The 19367-nt window shown below is 41.8% G+C and overlaps 1 protein-coding gene across 4 annotated transcripts; it reads left to right on the top strand.

Annotated features, from left to right (window-relative positions):
• Nucleotides 1-1690: 1690 nt before the first annotated feature.
• LOC106562284 (interferon regulatory factor 8) lies at nt 1691-8073 on the top strand. 4 transcript variants are annotated; one of them, XM_014127061.3, is made up of 9 exons: nt 1691-1895; nt 2172-2345; nt 4274-4457; nt 4746-4837; nt 5090-5198; nt 5931-5978; nt 6091-6495; nt 6693-6808; nt 7351-8073. In XM_014127061.3, the coding sequence occupies exons 2-9, from the start codon at nt 2172-2174 to the stop codon at nt 7546-7548; spliced, it is 1326 nt and encodes a 441-aa protein (XP_013982536.1). In that variant the 5' UTR covers nt 1691-1895; the 3' UTR covers nt 7549-8073. The 4 variants fall into 4 exon arrangements, with proteins under 4 accessions (XP_013982536.1, XP_013982534.1, XP_013982535.1 ...); XM_014127059.3 differs by having other exon boundaries at nt 4746-4846; XM_014127060.3 differs by having other exon boundaries at nt 4743-4837.
• Nucleotides 8074-19367: the final 11294 nt, after the last annotated feature.

Below are 19367 nucleotides of genomic sequence, written 5' to 3'. Positions count from 1 at the left end.
TCTCCAAAAAGTATGATCTTTGTCCCAATGTGCAGTTGTAAACCGTAGTCTGGCTTTTTTATGGCGGTTTTGGAGCAGTGGCTTCTTCCTTGCTGAGCGGCCTTTCAGGTTATGTCGATATAGGACTCTTTTTACTGTAAATATAGACACTTTTCTACCTGTTTCCTCCAGTATCTTCACAAGGTCTTTTGCTGTTGTTCTGGGATTGATTTGCAGTTTTCGCACCAAAGTATATCTCTAGGAGACACAACGCGTCTCCTTCCTGAGCGGTATGATGGCTGCGTGGTCCCATGGTGTTTATATTTGCATAATATTGTTTGTACAGATGAACGTAGTACCTTCAGGCGTTTGGAAATTGCTCCCAAGGATGAACCAGACTTGTGGAGGTCTACAATTTTTTTTCTGAGGTCTTGGCTGATTTCTTTTAATTTTCCCATGATGTCAAGCAAAGAGGCACTGAGTTTGAAGGTAGGCCTTGAAAAACATCCACAGGTACACCTCCAATTGACTCAAATGATGTCAATTAGCCTATCAGAAGCTTCTAAAGCCATGACATCATTTTCTGGAATTTTCCAAGCTGTTTAAAGGCACAGTCAACTTAGTGTATGTAAACTTCTGACCCACTGGAATTGTGATACAGTGAATTATAAGTGAAATAATCTGTCTGTAAACAATTGTTGGAAAAATTACTTGTGTCATGCACAAAGTAGATGTTCTAACCGACTAGCCAAAACTATAGTTTGTTAACAAGAAATTTGTGGCGTGGTTGAAATTTTTTTTAATGACTCCAACCTAAGTGTATTTAAACTTCCGACTTAAACTGTACATCAAGAGATCATCTGCCAATAAGATTAAACCCATCAGCGTTGCAGTTCTTGACACACTCAAACCAGTGTAACTGGCAGCTACTACCATACCCCATTCAAAGGCACTTACATATTTTGTCTTGCCAATTCACCCTCTGAATGGCACACATACACAATCCATATCTCAATTGTCGCAAGGCTTAAAAATCCTTCAACCTGTCTTCTCCCCTTCATCTATACTGATTGAAGTGGATTTAACAGGTGACATCAATTATAGGTCATAGCTTTCACCTGGATTCACCTGGTCAGTAAATGTCATGGAAAGAGAAGGTGTTCTTAATGTTTTGTACACTCAGTGTATAGTCCTTTCAGTATAAGGCCTATGAATAAGCACGTTGGCATTAGAGACTTTGTATTTTTTTTTTTTTTTGACACTCTTATACTCACGAAATAAAAACGAATTAACATGGTAACATGATAAACACTATAATTGCATCTATTTCAGCGTACATATCAGTCAACCTGAACGTTACCCTGCCTATGTTTGAATGTAGCCTAAACTGTAGTAAAACCTGCACAAGTGGGGTTTTAGTAACAGCTGATGTACGAAGGGCTATATAAATAAATTTGATTTGATTTGATTAGTAACGAACAATACCTGTTGGGCCAACTTTTACAGTAAAATGTATTTTATGACGCTGTGAAATCCCCTTTATCCTTTACTAATTATTATCCAGGATTGTTCAATACCCCGCCGTCTGTAGCCAACTGTGGCATAGACCCTACGATATCTCCTGTCAGATGATTTCTTGTAAATGCCTCTGCGTCGAAGAACAAGACTTCCGGATTGGGTTGTCTATAAGTATTTCCCAAACCTTATTGGATACAAATCAAACGCATCCGTCCAATCAGCTTGCAGTCAATGCTTCATTCATCTGAAAGAAGATATTAAACTGTTATGCGAGTAAAGACTTATTCTATTGACGCTGAGACATCGACTTGGTATTAAGGTTTAACAATAGTCGTCAATAAGCTATTTGAAGGATATCTCAAGGATATCTAAAATACGTATCGATACAAAAACAAAAGGTAAGATTTAGTTGTCTTTGTTTAAACTCTTCAAGCGTGTTCCCTTTGCTACCTATATAAAAACGTAGGCTATTAGAAAATGATAGTTGTTTTGAAATAATAAACCATTATTATCTTGTTTTACTTTTTGCTCTCTTTGTCTCTCTCTCCCCCCCCCCTCCCTCTATATCTGTCTCGCTCTCTCTTGAAATAAGTTCCTAATTATCACAAACAAGCATAAAATTAAAACAAACGTTCAGCTCATACAGTGACATGTCTTATGAATGTTTATGACAGATGTCAGTAAACCCGGGCGGTCGGAGGCTGAAACAGTGGCTAGTTGAGCAGATCCACAGCGGCCAGTACCCGGGGCTGGTCTGGGAGGATGACAGCCGCACTATGTTCCGTATCCCCTGGAAACATGCTGGGAAGCAGGATTACAACCAGGAGGTCGACGCTTCTATCTTCAAGGTAGGTTCATTGACACAAATTTCAAACGAGGATTGTGTTGATAGCGGTGGATTTTTAGAGTATATTTAGATCACCGATATGTGTAGCCTTCCGCACGACTTTTGGAGAGGCACATATAACACACTTTTTTTCCGCGCCTACAAATAGAGCAGGTGTGAATTACGTTTTGTTGGTTTAACTAACACATTCTCACCACCTGTAGGCTACACATTAATTGCAGAGTATGATGACATAATTGACAATACGTTGATCTATGAGTCATGGGGCAAACATAACACAATACTAAACCTCAGTGCTGGCAGTATCTCTTGTTCTGGGGGTGTGTCAGAAATATTTGTGCTGTTTTCACAGCCAGAATTATAAGCACAATAGCTGGCAGTGGCACGAAAGGGCTGGGTTTTGATGAATAAACAAGTTGTAGGTGTGACAAGGGCTTGGCCACTCAACGCATTCCATGGCTTAATAATGCATGCATTTGTCTCTAGTTCTGTAGGTTATTGATGATCTTTGCATTGCCATCTACTCCAATTCCTGCTTGTCCATTGTGGATTGATACTACGGCTCATAAAATAGCATAGGCTACAGTAATGAGTAATAGCAACAGTAAAAAAAAGAGTTAGCTCAATAGCCTATGTTTGAAATGTTGTCAGTCACCAGTGTTGTAATTGGCTTCAATGAGCCTAGCTTATAGCCTACATGTCTTTACGCCTCGCACTTCTCCTAAAATAAAAAATACTAGGTTCCCGCAAATCGCATTGTATGTGTGAGGCACGTTATCAATAAGCAAAATATAGCCTAGGCCTACCTTTGATAATGCATTATAGGACTCAATAATTTAAATACATTTGGAGGAGCATGTCTTTGGTAACCAGATGAAATGCACTCTGTGGAGATGAGGATGGATACTTGAACAAGCGAAATGAACTACGTAGGTATGTGAATTGTATGTGAATTGTGAAAAATGAAAAAGCATGAGGGCGAAAGCCTCCAAAATATTTCTACGCACTCTCAGCAGACCATTTAAAACCCCTTTATCCATAGGCTACTTGGATAATGGCCAGGATAAAAAATATGCATCTATGCAATGCTGCTAAATCAGCCTTGAATAAGGGGAGGTTAGGCTATGCTCATGAAAAAAAATATATAATTAAAGTAAATGAAACCAATCGTTTTTTTATGTTTCTAAATAAGAGATTCACTGGCATAAAAAGCACATCTCTCTTCCATGGGCACTGTGCATCATGCCTGGATAGGCTACCGCTCAAAATCCATGCCATTATCAACTGTGTTACTGTTAAAACCTGCTTTTTGTGAGTCTTAACATCCCATTTGCGCTCCATGAAATTGTCACTTTTGCGCTTGTTTTTAAGGACACACCTCAAATATTGCCACCCCTCCTACCTCAGTGCAAGTGAGCTGATTTTAGACAGGTAAATTGCTGAACCTGGCGTTATGGCTGGAAAGTGCCAGTGTACCAGTTTTTACATGATGAAATTGCAAACTAATCTGCATTTGACACTTGCGCCTCCTTGGAGCCAGCTAAAATAGAGCCCATGGTCATAATAAGACAAGCAGAGAAAAATTACATTGAAAATCTAATATCTTTGTGTAATTATATGTAATTATAACTTAACAGTTAACAAATCATTTAAATCAGAACCTATCCAGTTTCATGTCATTACAATTCAACCTTTGTTTTATGTAACCTACCTGTATTTATCATGTGATTAATTGTATTCTCGCTATCAAAGTAGTTGAGTTGTAATTACTTCTATGCATGGCTTCATCGTGGACTTTTGTAATCTCTATCATTCAGTTCCAGACCTTTTTCAATATAACAAGTTGTTGATAGCACCAGCAGGTATGTGTTATGTTTGGATGTATGTTACTATGGCTCTCGTTCTAATGCACCTGCTCCCTCCCTGCAGGCCTGGGCTGTGTTTAAGGGGAAGTTTAAGGAGGGGGAGAAGGCTGAGCCTGCTACATGGAAGACCAGGCTGCGGTGTGCCCTCAATAAGAGCCCCGACTTCGAGGAGGTGGGAGACAGGTCCCAGCTGGACATCTCTGAGCCCTACAAGGTGTACCGCATCGTCCCCGAGGAGGAGCAGAAGAGTGAGTTCATATTTCACTGTGGAGACATTAGAATAATAAACATTATAAACACCTGTATTGAATGGATGTAGAGTCAAATTGCGCCAATGCAAATGATTTATTAAAAGTCACTAATGTTTCAGCAGCAGGATGTTGCCTTGATCAGAGTTGAAAACTCAGAAATCCGGACAAAGACAACTTTCTGCTAAAACTTGATTTACATTTGACCGTCAACCTTTTCCGTAGTAAATAGAAAGAATAGCTGTGATAATAAGACTAACAACCATGCTGTCCTCTCTGCTCCAGCAGGTAAAAGTGCAGCAGCAGCTTTGACATCTAGCCCTGGTGACACTACTGACATGGACTGCAGCTCTGCAGACCTGGAGGAACTCATGAAAGAGGTAAAACAGGTATGCTTTTCTTATTTCCATCCATTTCTTCCATTCCTCTTTCTGTCTATATTTCTCACCGACTTCACACTCTGTTTTTCTGTTTTCTTGTTTTAATGTCTGTCAAGTTTTCCCTCCTTTTCTGTCTCTCTATCCTCCACTATCAACTATTACCTCTTCTGTTTCTAAAGCAACTTGTATATGTATGGTTGTTGATGTATGGTTATTAGAGACTAATTGCATGGTGTGTCATTCCATTGTCAGTCTTCCAGTGATGAGTACCTTGGCATCATCAAGAGGAGCCACTCTCCCCAGGAGGATGGCTGTAGGATGCAGCCCAGCCCAGAGTACTGGTCCCAGGGCAGCGTCAGTGGTAAGGGTCCTTCTCCACTCAGTCAACGGTTCTTCTCTTTAGCAGTGTCATCCAATCTAGTGGAGTATCGCCAACATGCAGTGGTGTCATGTCCATTTAAACACTTTCATACAGTGGCGACTGGAACATATGTCAATTATCTGATCAATTCAATTAGAGTTAGCAAATGCCTATACATCATATTGTCCTTTGTTAAAAGTATCTGTCTAGCTGTTTGCCATGAGGACATTGTGTAGAGAAACTTGCATGTTTATGTGTCCTGCATCAAAGTGGGCATTATTGTGGTATGTTCTATGAGGCTACAGCATGAGGCTACAGTTCCTCCTTTGTGACAGGTGGAGATTTATACGTTTTAAAAATAACTGCGTATCTATAGCGATGCAAAACTGCGACATTACCTTGCAGTTATGGCTTCTAACACAAGCTTGTTTACATGATTCTAGAATTCTAGAGGGGGAAGGATTTGCTCATTTCCTTTAGCACTTTGCTTACTATGGTGTTTTTGTCTTGGTCACACCGCCTGTGAGTCTGTTGTGCTTGACGGGCTGTATTTTTTGATGAAATGACAAATCATGACATGATAGAGGGGTCAGATGTTTTTCACGGTCACTCAAGGTCATTGCATCTTAACGAGCATGCTGCATATGTAAGAGGAAGGCAATGTTTGAATTTCAGAATTGAAAACATCTATACCACAAAGTCAGTTATCTTTTTCTTTTTATTACCCTGCAGTCTTCCCGGGGCATCAAGATCCCTCGCCGATGGGTTCTTTCAATGCCGGTATGTTTCCTCAGTATTTCTAAATACAGATGTATTTATTTCCATTCCTCTGCGAGACTTAATGGAAGACAATGCGGTGGCTTACTCAACACTTTCCTCCCTCTGTTTCCAGCTTTCTCCCAGATGATCATTAACTTCTTCTATGGCGGGAAGCTGATGGACAGCGTGGTGACATCTCATGCTGATGGCTGTCGTATCTCTCCGGGTCAGCCTCCCTTGGTCCAGCACAGGTCCCCCTACGGTCTCCCAGACAGCCTGCAGAACGTCTGTTTCCCTCCCGCTGAACTCATCGAGGTTGAGCGCCAACGCCATGTCACCCGCAAGCTCCTGGGCCACCTGGAGAGGGGCGTGCTGGTCCGTGCCAACCGCGAGGGCATCTTCATCAAGAGGCTGTGCCAGAGCCGTGTGTTCTGGAGCGGGCTGGGGGGATTGGGCCCCCACTACAGCCCTGGGGGGCCCTGCAAACTGGAGAGAGATGCTGTGGTCAAGATTTTTGACACAGGAAGGTTCCTCCAAGGTGAGGAGAAAGGAACTCATGTTGTTTTTGTTGTTGATTTAGGATGTTGTGCTCTGAAGAGGACAGGAATACATGTACTCTTGACTGACAGACATATACTCTTTGGAGTACATGCCTTCACTCATCAGTGTGCAGTTATGATGAAGCATTCTCTGTCTGTGTAATAAGTTCTTCTCTGTCTGCTTTGTTTGTCCCAGCTCTCCAGCTGTACCAGGAGGGCCAGCTTCCCGCCCCTGACCCCATTGTGACCCTGTGTTTTGGGGAGGAGCTTCATAACCTCAGCACAGCCAAGAGCAAACTTATCATCGTCCAGGTAACAGAGGTTATATCCCCTGGATCACTGAAACATGTGGTATCCCCCTGCACAGTCCCAGAATGGGTTTGAGTAAATAGAGGTAACTTTAGTCTTCAAGGTGATTTGGTCAAAAGGGCACCACTACACTCTTAGAAAAAAGGGTTCCAAAGGGGTTCTTCGGGCTGTCCCCAACCCTTTTTGCTTCCAGGTAGAACCCTTTTGGGATCCATGTAGAACCCTCTACAAAAAGGTTCTACATGGAACCTAAAAGGGTTCTACCTGGAACCAAAAGTGTTCTACCTGCAACTAAAAAGGGTTATTCAAAGGGTTCCCCTATGGGGACAGTCGAAGAACCCTTTAAGGTTCTAGATAACATCTTTTTTTCTAAGAGTGTACCATAAAAATACAAACTGAGCTAACAGTTACCTCTCTTCTTCTCTCCCTGTCTGGTTGTGTTCAGATCACTCCAGTCTACTGTCAGAAGCTGGCAGACTGAGCTTACAGTTCCCCCTCTCCTTCTCTCCCTCTCTCCTTCTTTCTCTGTCTGTGCTCGGCCACAGGTCACTCCAGTGAACTGCCAGCAGCTGTTGGATGCGGTGAGCATGCGTCGTTCCCAGTACAGCAGTCCAAACCTGGAGATCCAGTCAGACGAGCTGCAGGCCGGGGAGCAGATGGCCCGGATCTACCAGGACCTGTGTAGCTACACCGCCCCCCAGAGGGCAGCCTGCTACAGGGACAACATGCCCATCACCGCCTGAACAGAGCACCTTCCTTCACTCCCCCTCATTGATATAACAAGAAAGGACTGACATGACATATGGTGTCACACCTTTCAGGTGTTGCTTACACCATTCCAATGCTTTTCAATTCTTCAGAGCCAGTGAGCAAGGACATACTTTGATGAATGGAGAAAGAGATGGGATAGAGGCTCAGAACAAAGCCAACACTTGCAAGGTGTGAACTGATAGGACCCAAAGCTATGCAGCTTGGGTGTTACAGAGGCACTGCGTTTCAAGAAAGGGAAGTACTATACAACTGTATTACAAATGGTGCTGTAAAGGTATTAAAGGGTTTACTCATCAAATGTACCACCCCAGTAAGTACACCACATGTTTCCCCCAATCCAGAAAAAAACTGTTAAAATGTAATACAATTCAGAATAAATAGTGATTTGAACTATTCTGTCTTGTAAACCTACTATCATCAAGGTCATCACTATTAATATTTAAACAACATGTGGTTAATTTACTACAGCAGTAAAGTTGATTGAATAAACCCTGAAGTGTTGAGTGTTATATTAGAATTTGTGTGTCTATCGATTGACTAGCTTTTGTGTGATTTGTTTGTCAGATTTCTCACTTGCTTTTAATGTATTTTTTATCATGGAAATTTTGATTGATATTCAATCCAATACGCCATACTAGTCATCATAGCACAGTGTATATACATTTAAACATGGACAATCAAGGGCCAGCATAACTAAAAGTACACCAGATTACCTATTTTCTTTATATGTAGAATGTCCTTCACTTTTACATTTGTTCTATTTGTACTGTAGAAACATATTTTTCTTATACTGTATGAGAGAGTTTAACAGCAACATGATTGCTTGGATTGTATTTGATATAGATAGGTTTTACTATCGTATTCTGCTCACTGTTTTACTCTGAATTCATTTTTCAAACTTTGAAATAAATATCAAACTTTTCAGTGAATCTCTTCATTTGGCTCGCTTTTTATTTATGAGCTGTTATACAGCAATATTAATGAAGATGTCACTTACTGAAAGTATCATTGATTGAGACTTTGATGATGGCTTGAAAACCACAGCTAAAACTATTCCGCACACCATAGGCCAGAATAAATGGTAAAATTACATATTATTTCTGTGTGTGTGTATTTGATTGAATACTTTCAAAGCTACAGCCTAAAAAAGCATCTTCCAGAGAAGTGTACCCATACTAGCCACCACCGACTGTTCCATGGCAGTAGCACTCTTTGTCACAATACTCCTTCACATGCATCCCACAAGTGAACTTACATCCCACAAGTGAAATCACGGGTGTCTGAGTGAGTGAATGAGTATATTAGTGATGGAACAACAGCCAACATTTTCTATAGAGGAAGGAAACTAGTGCCTAGGACATCCCCAGTGAGTAAGACATGGCTGATGGAGAAACGAGGATGAGAGCAGAAGAAGAGAGACAAAGGTCATTGTGATCTCCCCATTCTTTCTGTGGGGGATTCATTATTTGTTCTTCTTATTGCTGGCAACTTCTAGAGAATGGCCTATTCTCCCATCTCTATTCATCAGAAACCACTCAAGTACAAAAGAACAACCTACACAAAACGCAAACATGCGCACCCCCCCACACCACACTCTCAGTTCCACTTCACACCCACACAGATATTATAGTTCTCAGATCATTCAGCACTTATTTATTTGGAAATCAGCAACAAAACATTGCTAACATGCCACACATACTCGCACACTCTCATCACAAACAGTCTAGGTAATCTATTTCACTTGACTTGTGCCTGATTCACACTACCGTACTGGCTCGGATACATTTGTGTGTGTGTGTGTGCGTGTGCATGTGTGGTCCACAGACAGGTCTAGAGGTGTTACACGTCTGTCAGAACCCCTCCACAGGGTTTCAACGAGCAGGAACTGACTGCAAGCCATCAGAAACTGTCAAAGGAAACCAAGTCTACCCCCCAAATAAGACCTGTCTGAGACTAGGCTAATTTAACCCTGTGTCTCTAATATTCAGAAGAATAGAATGGGCCTATTGACTCTACTTATGTGATCTGGCCAGGTCAATAATAACTAGAGCTCAGACTTCCTGGTCAGATCAAGCGGTCAGGAAAAACTGCTGTCCCTAGTTATAATGAGAAAAGTTAGTTATGGGGGGATAGAGTGCGGTTATGCACGAAGCACGAGCCTATGTTTTCTGTCTACAGTTGCAGTATCTGCAGTGTGATGTCTCCTGTGTTGCAACACTGCCTTGTGGCGTCTGAGGCTTCCCACAATAAATGATCATAAAAAAGCAAGACTTCGATTTAACATCAGCAGCTGTGGTGGTAGCATACAGACACTACAGTAGTAATGGAATGTAATGGTCTCTACACATGTAAACAAAAAAAGAAACGTCCTCTTACTGTCAACTGCGTTTATTTTCAGAAAACTTAACATGTGTAAATATTTGTATGAACATAACAAGATTCAACAACTGAGACATAAACTGAACAAGTTCCACAGACATGTGACTAACAGAAATTGAATAATGTGTCCCTGAACAAAGGGGGGGGTCAAAATCAAAAGTAACAGTCAGTATCTGGTGTGGGCACCAGCTGCATTAAGTACTGCAGTGCATCTCCTCCTCATGGACTGCGCCAGATATGCCAGTTCTTGCTGTGAGATGTTACCCCACTCTTCCACCAATGTACCTGCAAGTTCCCGGACATTTCTGGGGGAATGGCACTAGCCCTCACCCTCCGATCCAACAGGTTTGAGATCCGGGCTCTTCGCTGGCCATGGCAGAACACTGACATTCCTGTCTTGCAGGAAATCACGCACAGAACGAGCAGTATGGCTGGTGGCATTGTCATGCTGGAGGGTCATGTCAGGATGAGCCTGCAGGAAGTGTACCACATGAGGGAGGAGGATGCCTTCCCTGTAACGCACAGCTTTGAGATTGCCTGCAACTTGCCTTACAACAGGCCTACAAGCCCTCAGTCCAGCCTCTCCCAGCCTATTGCGGACAGTCTGAGCACTGATGGAGGGATTGTGCGTTCCTGGTGTAACTCGAGCAGTTGTTGTTGCCATCCTGTACCTGTCCCGCAGGTGTGATGTTCGGATGTATCGATCCTGTGCAGGTGTTGTTACACGTGGTCTGCCACTGCGAGGACGATCAGCTGTCCGTCCTGTCTCCCTGTAGCGCTGTCTTTGGTGTCTCACAGCACGGACATTGCAATTTATTGCCCTGGCCACATCTGCAGTCCTCATGCCTCCTTGCAGCATGCCTAAAGCACGTTCACGTAGCTGAGCAGGGACCCTGGGCATCTTTCTTTTGGTGTTTTTCAGAGTCAGTAGAAAGGCCTCTTTAGTGTCCTAAGTTTTCATAATTTTGACCTTAATTTCCTACCATCTGTAAGCTGTTAGTGTCATACCGACCGTTCCACAGGTGCATGTTCATTAATTGTTTATACTTAATTGAACAAGCATGGGCAACAGTGTTTAAACCCTTTACAATGAAGATCTGTAAAGTTATTGGATTTTTAAGAATTTTCTTTGGAAAACAGGTTCCTGAAAAAGGGACGTTTCTTTTATTGCTGAGTTTATTATGCCAGATCTAGAGACACTGACATACATTTCAGCCTTTCACGAACTAACTAGAATCATCAAAGAAATTAAAGATTAAATAAAGAGGAATTACTATTCTCCAAAGTATTTCCTTGAAAATCTGCTTTTTCTCTTTTTGGTTTTGTGGCCAGATTTGTTGCTTACTTCTCTGAAAATGTCAAGATGTCTCTGAGATGGACTGTAGAGTCAGCAATGACCCCCCCCCCCCCCACCCCCACCCCCCGCCCTTCCCTCACACACCACCACCACCCTCTTCCCTCACAATGTTTTGGTCTGTGAATCCCCTCATCCTGTTTCATCATATTCACCATTGACACACAAACACACAGGAAACAAAAATATGTCATTTTCCCTATGTGAGCCCAGTCGTATTTAAAAGCAGAACATAAAGTAGCATTTACTGTACTGCTGTTTTCCATTTATTTAATTTTGATGTGAAACAAGAATTGCGTTCATTCAGTTAACGTAACATTTAGGCTACATATGAGAGCGTTTTTCCTTTTTTTTAAGAAAGACAACATTTACAAGAAACAATGCATGGTAAAGCTGTGGGTAGAGTCATATCTAGTGGCAAACACTTTGTTTTCTTCTCTTACTTGTGTTCAATATTATACATGTTTGTATAATCATACTATCTTCTGTATATGTATTTCACTTTCTTAACTGTATTGAGATGAATTTTGAATACTGTATTGTGACTACTGTTATTAAGTTACTGTATCATGCTGATGATTGGATGATACTGTATCATATGAATCCTGGTCTCACTAACCGCAGGGACAAGGTGGAGTAGCAGGTAACAGAAACCCAGGACAGAAGAATGTGGAGAAAGACTGTGTGAACTTCCATGAATATGGGACATACAGTAAATGCATACCAGATTAAAGATTGACAGTTGTTGTTGATGATGCTTTAGCTGCCCCACCCAAATAGATGATGACTTAAAGTTCAAAGGCCTTGGAGAGATCTACAGGTGCATTCCCACATAACCATTTTGCTAAATGGTATTTCCTACTGCTTGTTTCAATTATATCATTGTTTTATTCATTTGTTAAGTGATTTTTTTGTTTATAAAGCACTGTTTTTGTTTATAAAGCCCTCCTTTATAAACTTCCTCTGTACCTTACTTCATTTTTAACTTACAGACAGACGTACAAGATACCAGACCCGGTCTCAGGGAAGGCTAAATCTGGAGATCTATTCCATCTCCACTGATTTAGGTATATCTGCTTTTAGTTTTTTTGCACATTACTTGTGGAATGATCTCCAAGGCTCTCTAAAGGTGGATGAATTGGTGCCTCTAGGGCATTTCAAAAGGATGATTGTGGACCTTTTTACAGAAGAATGATTCTATGATTGTGTTTTGCTTTTGCTTTTTTAAAATTTATTTAACCTTTATTTAACTAGGCAAGTCAGTTAAGAACAAATTCTTATTTACAATGACGGCCTACCCTGGCAAAACCCTAACGACGCTGGGCCAATTGTGCACCACCCTATGGAACTCCGAATCACGGCCGGTTGTGATACAGCCTGGAATCAAACCAAGGTTTGTAGTGACGGCTCTAGCACTGAGATGCAGTGCCTTTGACCGCTGCGCCACTCGGGAGTATAGTGATGTGTATTGATTTGTATACAAGGGTCATCTGTGAAAGAGAGATTGGTCTCATCATCACTTCCTGTTACAATAAAGGTTAAAAAAAACATTTAACAAAGTAAATACCAAGTGAGAAGCAGAAGCATAACCAAGACATACACAAAACAACAGAATTCAATATTATGCTAGAACCTGTGATTTCCTGAGAAAAGGATCTTTGTTATGCAATCAGAGTGAGTTGGGAGTTTGACTTGTGTCTCTGGGGAGGAGTGGGTTAGAGACAAGCATGTGTGACACGAGAATAGTCATCAAGAGAGGAACTGGGAGAGCAGCGAGAACACTGAGGTGTGGAGAGACAGGTGGAAAGGGAACCCACATCCTGGAACCTGGAGGATAGACACAAACACACACACACACCCACATGCATGCACACAAACCACAAACACACACACACACATTGGCCAGCAGTCCAGGGTTGTTTCCTCTAATCAGTATCAGTTCACTTATGTCCCTCTGACCCCAAACCCACCACCAAGCTCCTTTGGGAGGGGTCCCTGCAAGGTGGGGGCCTTTTATCTCACACCTATCTCTACATTTTATGATTTTTTTTAAGTAACACTCCTTTTTCATGTCCACTTGTAGCAAGCAATCTACATGGACTAGATGGTGAGACAGACAGGCAATATAGTTGTCATGCATCTACACTGGACAAAAATATAAATGCAACATGCAACAATGAAAAATATTTACAGTTCATATTAAGGAAATCAGTCAATTGAAAAAAAATCATTAGGTCCTAATCCATGGATTTCAAATTACTGGGAATAAAGATATGCATCTGTTGGTCACAGATACCTTTAAAAAAAAAGGTAGGGGCGTGGATCAGAAAACCTGTCAGTATCTGGTGTGACCACCATTTGACTCATGCAGCGTGACACATCTCCTTCACATAGAGTTGATCAGGCTGTTGATTGTGGCCTGTGGAATGTTGTCCCACTTCTCTTCAATGGCTGTGCAAAGTTGCTGGATATTGGCAGAAACTGGAACATTTTCAATACCTGTCAAAGGTTTGGACACACCTACTCTTTCAAGGGTTTATCTTTATTTTTGCTATTTTCTACATTGTAGAGTAATAGTGAAGACATCAAAACTATGAAATAACACATGGAATCATGTAGTAACCAAAAAAGTGTTAAACAAATCCAAATATATTTTAGATTTTAGATTCTTCAAAATAGCCACCCTTTGCCTTGATGACAGCATTACACACTCTTGGCATTCTCTCAACCAGCTTCACCTGGAATGCTTTTCCAACGGTCTTGAAGTAGTTCCCACATATGCTGAGCACTTGCTTGCTGCTTTTCCTTCACTCTGCTGTCCAATTCATCCCAAACCATCTCAATTGGGTTGAGGTCAGGTGATTGTGGAGGCCAAGTCATCTGATGCAGCACTCCATTACTCTCTTTCTTGGTCAAATAGCCCGTACACAGCCTGGAGGTGTGTTGGGTCATTGTCCTGTTTTCAAAAACAAATGATAGTCCCACTAAGCGCAAACCAGATGCAATGGCATACCGCTGCAGAATTCTGTGGTAGCCATGCTGGTTAAGTGTGCCTTGAATTCAAAATAAATCACAGACAGTGTCAACATCAAAGCACCCCCATACCATCACACCTCCTCCTCCATGCTTCATGAAGAACCACACATGTGGAGATCATCTGATCACCTACTCTGCATCTCACAAAGACATGGCAGTTGGAACCAAATATCTCAAATTTGGACTCATCAGACCAAAGGACAGATTTCCACCGGTCTAATGTCCATTGCTCAAATGTAAAATATATTTTGATTCCATATGTATTATTTTACAGTTTTAATGTCTTCACAATTATTCTACAATTTAGAAAACAGTAAAAAGAAAGAAAAACCCTTGAATGAGTAGGTGTGTCCAAACTTTTGACTGGTACTGTACGTCAATCCAGATCCTCCCAAACGTGCTCAATGTTTGGGAGGTATGCATGGAAGAACTGGGACAGGAAGAACTGGGACAGATGAGCTTCCCTGAGATGGTTTCTGAGAGTTTGTGCAGAAATTCTTCAGTGGTGTAAACCCATAGTTTCATCAGCTGTCCGGGTGACTGGTGTCAGACGATCCTGCAGGTGAAGAAGCCGGATGTGGAGGTCCTGGGTTGGCGTGGTTACACGTGGACTTCCATTCAGCCACAAAAGCATTTGCGAGGTCGGGCACTGATGTTGGGCGATTAGGCCTACCTCGCAGTTGGCATTCCAATTCATCCCAAAAGTATTCGATAGGGTTGAGGTCAGGACTCTGTGCAGGCCAGTTAAGTTCTTTCACACCGATCTCGACAAAGCATTTCTGTATGGACCTCCCTTTGTGCACAGGGGCATTGCCATGCTGAAACAGGAACGGGCCTTCCCCAAACTGTTTCCACAAAGTTGGAAGAACAGAATTGTTTAGAATTTCATTGTATGCTGTAGCGTTAAGATTTCCCTTCACTGGAACTAAGGCCTAGGCCGAACCATGAAAAACAGCCCCAGACCATTATTCCTCCTCCACCAAACTGTATAGTTGGCACTATGCATTGGGGCAAGTAGTGTTCTTCTGGCATCCGCCAAACCCAGAATTGTCCGTCGGACTGCCAGATGGTGAAGTGTGATTCATCACTCCAGATAACGTGTTTCCACTGCTCCAGAATCCAATGGCGGTGAGTTTACACCACTCCAGCCAACCACTTGGCATTGCACATGGTGATCTGCTATAAGCCAGTGGGTCTGGGCCCGTGAGTAACCAGCCTCTATAGGGGGCTGTACTCATAGGAAGCTTATTAGCAAGCTTTTGTGTCAGAAATAATGAGTTAGATAAGACCAGCTGAAGACACATACTGTACATGTGTTGAACATCCTTCAATATGAGTGAGAAATGCATACAGTAGGCTGTCTAAAGGTGTGAATGTTTAAATATTTTATTTAACCTTTTTTTAACTGAAGAGCCCTAAATGTATACAGTACATATAACACACTGTATCCATCTCCTACTAGCTAAAGTGCACGTACAGATCCCGGTTTAAAGTCCATAGAACATAAAATACATACAGTAGAGCTCTCACTGTGTAAAGCCATCTGGTGTTCCTGTCCGGAGGAGTGATCTGTGACCTCCTCATCTGGCCCTGGCCTGGACAGGAAGAGCATGTGGACCGGAGAGGATCCAACTGAGCAGCATGCAACTTCCCTATAGAAAAGAGGAAGAAAACACAGAGCATTGGAGCCAGAGACAGACAGTGGTCAGGGAGTCAAAGACCCTGGCTGGAGCACATAGATTATACTCATAAGGAAAATACTACATATAGAAGTGAAAGGGGAAATTGTGTGTAGGGGAGGTGTCTGTACACATCAAGAGGACATTGCTGAACAGGAATTGTTCGCCATTGAATTATAGACAACTTTTAAATAGTATTTTTTTTTACTTGGTGAGTCCTTGGTTGACCCTTTGCTCTTCTGTTTTGTATTCGGGTGAAACAAAACTTACAGTGTCAGCAGGGTAAGAGGGGGTGGGTGGTGGTTGTGTAGAGTGGGGTGTCAGTCCCAAGGGAGCGTATGGGGGCTGCCACAGTGATCTCAGGGTCACAGTACAGGGGATTTCTGCTCCAACCTGCAGCTCTGACCCAGGCCATATCAAACGGCTCAGTGCTCACTGGATTGTGTGTTTGTGTGTCAGGGGACAGGATGTGGTTGGCCAGCTCAAAGACAGGTGACAGTCATAGGGTTCCGATAGGTGAGAGACACAGAAAAGCACTTGAGATGAGAATAGCTGTGTACAGTACCAGTCAAAAGTTTGGGCACACCCACTCATTCAAGGGTTTTTCTTTATTTTTACTATTTTTTACATTGCAGAATAATAGTGAAGACATAAAAACTATGAAATAACATATTTGGAATTATGTAATAACCAAAATGGTGTTAAACAAATCCAAATATTTTTTATATTTAAGATTTTTCAAAGTAGCCGCCCTTTGCCTTGATGACAGCTTTACACACTCTTGGCATTCTCTCAACGAGCTTCATGAGGTAGTCACCTGGAATGCATTTCAGTTAACAGGTTCATTTGTGGAATTGATTTCCTTCTTAATGCGTTTGAGCTAATCAGTCGTGTTGTGACAAGGTAGGGGTGGAATACAGAAGATAGTCCATATTATGGCAAGAACAGCTCAAATAAGCAAAGAGAAATGACAGTCCATTATCACTTTACATTTTAGTCATTTAGCAGATGCTCTTATCCAGAGCGACTTACAGTAGTGAATACATTTCATACATTTTTTTTCGCGTACTGGTCCCCTGTGGGAATTGAACTCACAACCCTGGCATTGCAAACACCACGTTTTACCAACTGAGCCACACGGGACTTTAAGACATGAGGGTCAGTTAATCAGTCACAAAAACCATCAAGCGCTATGATGAAACTGGCTCTCATGAGGGCCGCCACAGGAAAGGAAGACTCAGAGTTTCCTCTGCTGCAGAGGATAAGTTCATTAGAGTTACCAGCCTCAGAAATTGCAGCCCAAATAAATGCTTCACAGAGTTCAAGTAAGAGACACATCTCAACATGAACTGTTCAGAGACTGCATGAATCAGGCCTTCATGGTCGAATTGCTGCAAAGAAACCATTACTAAAGGACACCAATAACAAGAAGAGACTTGCTTGGGCCATGAAACATGAGCAATGGACATTAGACCAGTGCAAATCTGTCCTTTGGTCTGATGAGTAGAAATTAGAGATTTTTGGTTCCAACCACCATTTTCTTTTAGCTTTATTTAACTAGGAAAGTCAGTTAAGAACTAATTCTTATTTTCAATGACAGCCTGGGTTACCTGCCATGTTCAGGGGAAGAACAACAGATTTTTACCTTGTCAGCTCAGGGATTTGATCTTGCAACCTCTCAGTTACTAGTTCAACACTCTAACCACTAGGCTACCTGCCACCCACCATGTCTTTGTGAGATGCAGAGTAGATGAACTGAGGATCTCCACATGTGTGGTTCCCACCGTGAAGCATGGAGGAGGAGGTGTGATGGTGTGGAGGTCTTTTTCTGGTGACACTGTCTGTGATTTATTTAGAATTCAAGGCACACTTAACCAGCATGGCTACCAGATAATTCTGCAGTGATATGCCATCCCATCTGGTTTGTGTTTAGTGGGACGTTTTGTTCTATGACATAATATCAGTCAGTTAACATGACTAGGAATTATGAAGCCTTGATGTGCTTTTTTTATTACATAAATGCTTCAAAATTCACAAAATGAAGATGATCTCATAGAACAAAACATATAACATCTCCTAAGCCTGTGTTAACCACATACCTTATTTTCGGCATTTATCAAAAAACCCTACAAAAACGCCATTCATTTTCCCATAGGTTTTGTCCAACGAACCAGGGTGGAGTTAGTACCTACAAAAAGAGGCCATTAATATTTCTCTCTATAGAGTAGGTTGTAAATAAACAGTATTAAGATGTGTGAATCACAAGTGTCTTGGTGACTGAAGTCACAGCTTTGTGAAGGAATTAAAACCTAGTTGGTAACAAGGAGGTGGAAATAACTTCCTGCAGACCTGCACTAGAAAACTTTAGCACATTTAGCACAATTTCAAGAAATCTAAAACATAAAGCAAACATTTATGAGCATAAGTTATGCACATTATACCCCCTAAAACTAATGTTGCTATATATTTTTTCTTCAAAATGGAATGATCCAACCCTGTCATGTATGATAGAGGAACAACATTTTGGAGGTGAAACCAAGGCAGACCCCAGACATGTTACCGTGATTACACAACCTCTTACTGAGGAAAAACCGTCCGCCCAGGCCACAGGTGCTGCTGGGATGGATATTAATAAAAGTCGGTCTATAACGGTTGGAGTGCAGCTGGAGGAGCGTGTGGTCCAACCTCAGCTATAGGGCTACAGGGTTATCTGTTGACTGCAGTATGCCTGTGTGTAGCCATTTGATTCCCTCTCTGATGTCAACCGGAACCTGAACATGAGCCACCTATTATGTAAACACATTTGAACAAAGGTTGTATATTTTTCAATGTGTAATATCCTCATGTATTTTGAATCAAATGTAAGAATTGGTTGGATAAAATTTGATGTAAACATGGTTGCAAAATATTCTGTGAGAGATGTTGGCTACTACAGTGACTTGCAAAAGTATTCACCCCCTTGGCATTTTTCCTATTTTGTTGCCTTACAACCTGGAATTAAAATAGTTTTTTGGGGGGTTTGTATCATTCGATTTACACAACATGCCTAACACTTTTATTGTGAAACAAACAGGAAATAAGCGTGCAAAACTTGAGCGTGCATAACTATTCACCTCTCGAAAGTCATTACTTTGTAGAGCCACAATTTGCAGTAATTACAGCTGCATGTCTCTTGGGGTATGTCTCTATAAGCTTGGCACATCTAGCCACTGGGATTTTTTGCCCATTGTTCAAGACAAAACTGCTCCAGCTCCTTCAAGTTGGATGGGTTCCGCTGGTGTACAGCAAAGTCATACCACAGATTCTCAATTGGATTGAAGTCTGGGCTTTGGCTAGGCCATTC

Source organism: Salmo salar, chromosome 11 (genome assembly GCF_965601325.2).
Source record: "Salmo salar chromosome 11, fSalSal1, whole genome shotgun sequence".
Lineage (NCBI taxonomy): Eukaryota > Metazoa > Chordata > Actinopteri > Salmoniformes > Salmonidae > Salmo > Salmo salar.
The sequence above is the reverse complement of the archived record's forward strand: the minus strand, read 5'-3'. Positions and strand labels throughout refer to the sequence as shown.

What these genes read in the sequence shown, in the direction of transcription:
- LOC106562284 (XM_014127058.3), top strand. Translation starts at nt 2,172, where the DNA reads ATGTCAGTAAACCCGGGCGGTCGGAGGCTGAAACAGTGGCTAGTTGAG. An exon ending in GATGGGTTCTTTCAATGCCG is followed by an intron (nt 5,979 to 6,090) that starts GTATGTTTCCTC and finishes CTCTGTTTCCAG; the next exon opens with CTTTCTCCCAGATGATCATT. An exon ending in CACAGGAAGGTTCCTCCAAG is followed by an intron (nt 6,496 to 6,692) that starts GTGAGGAGAAAG and finishes TGTTTGTCCCAG; the next exon opens with CTCTCCAGCTGTACCAGGAG.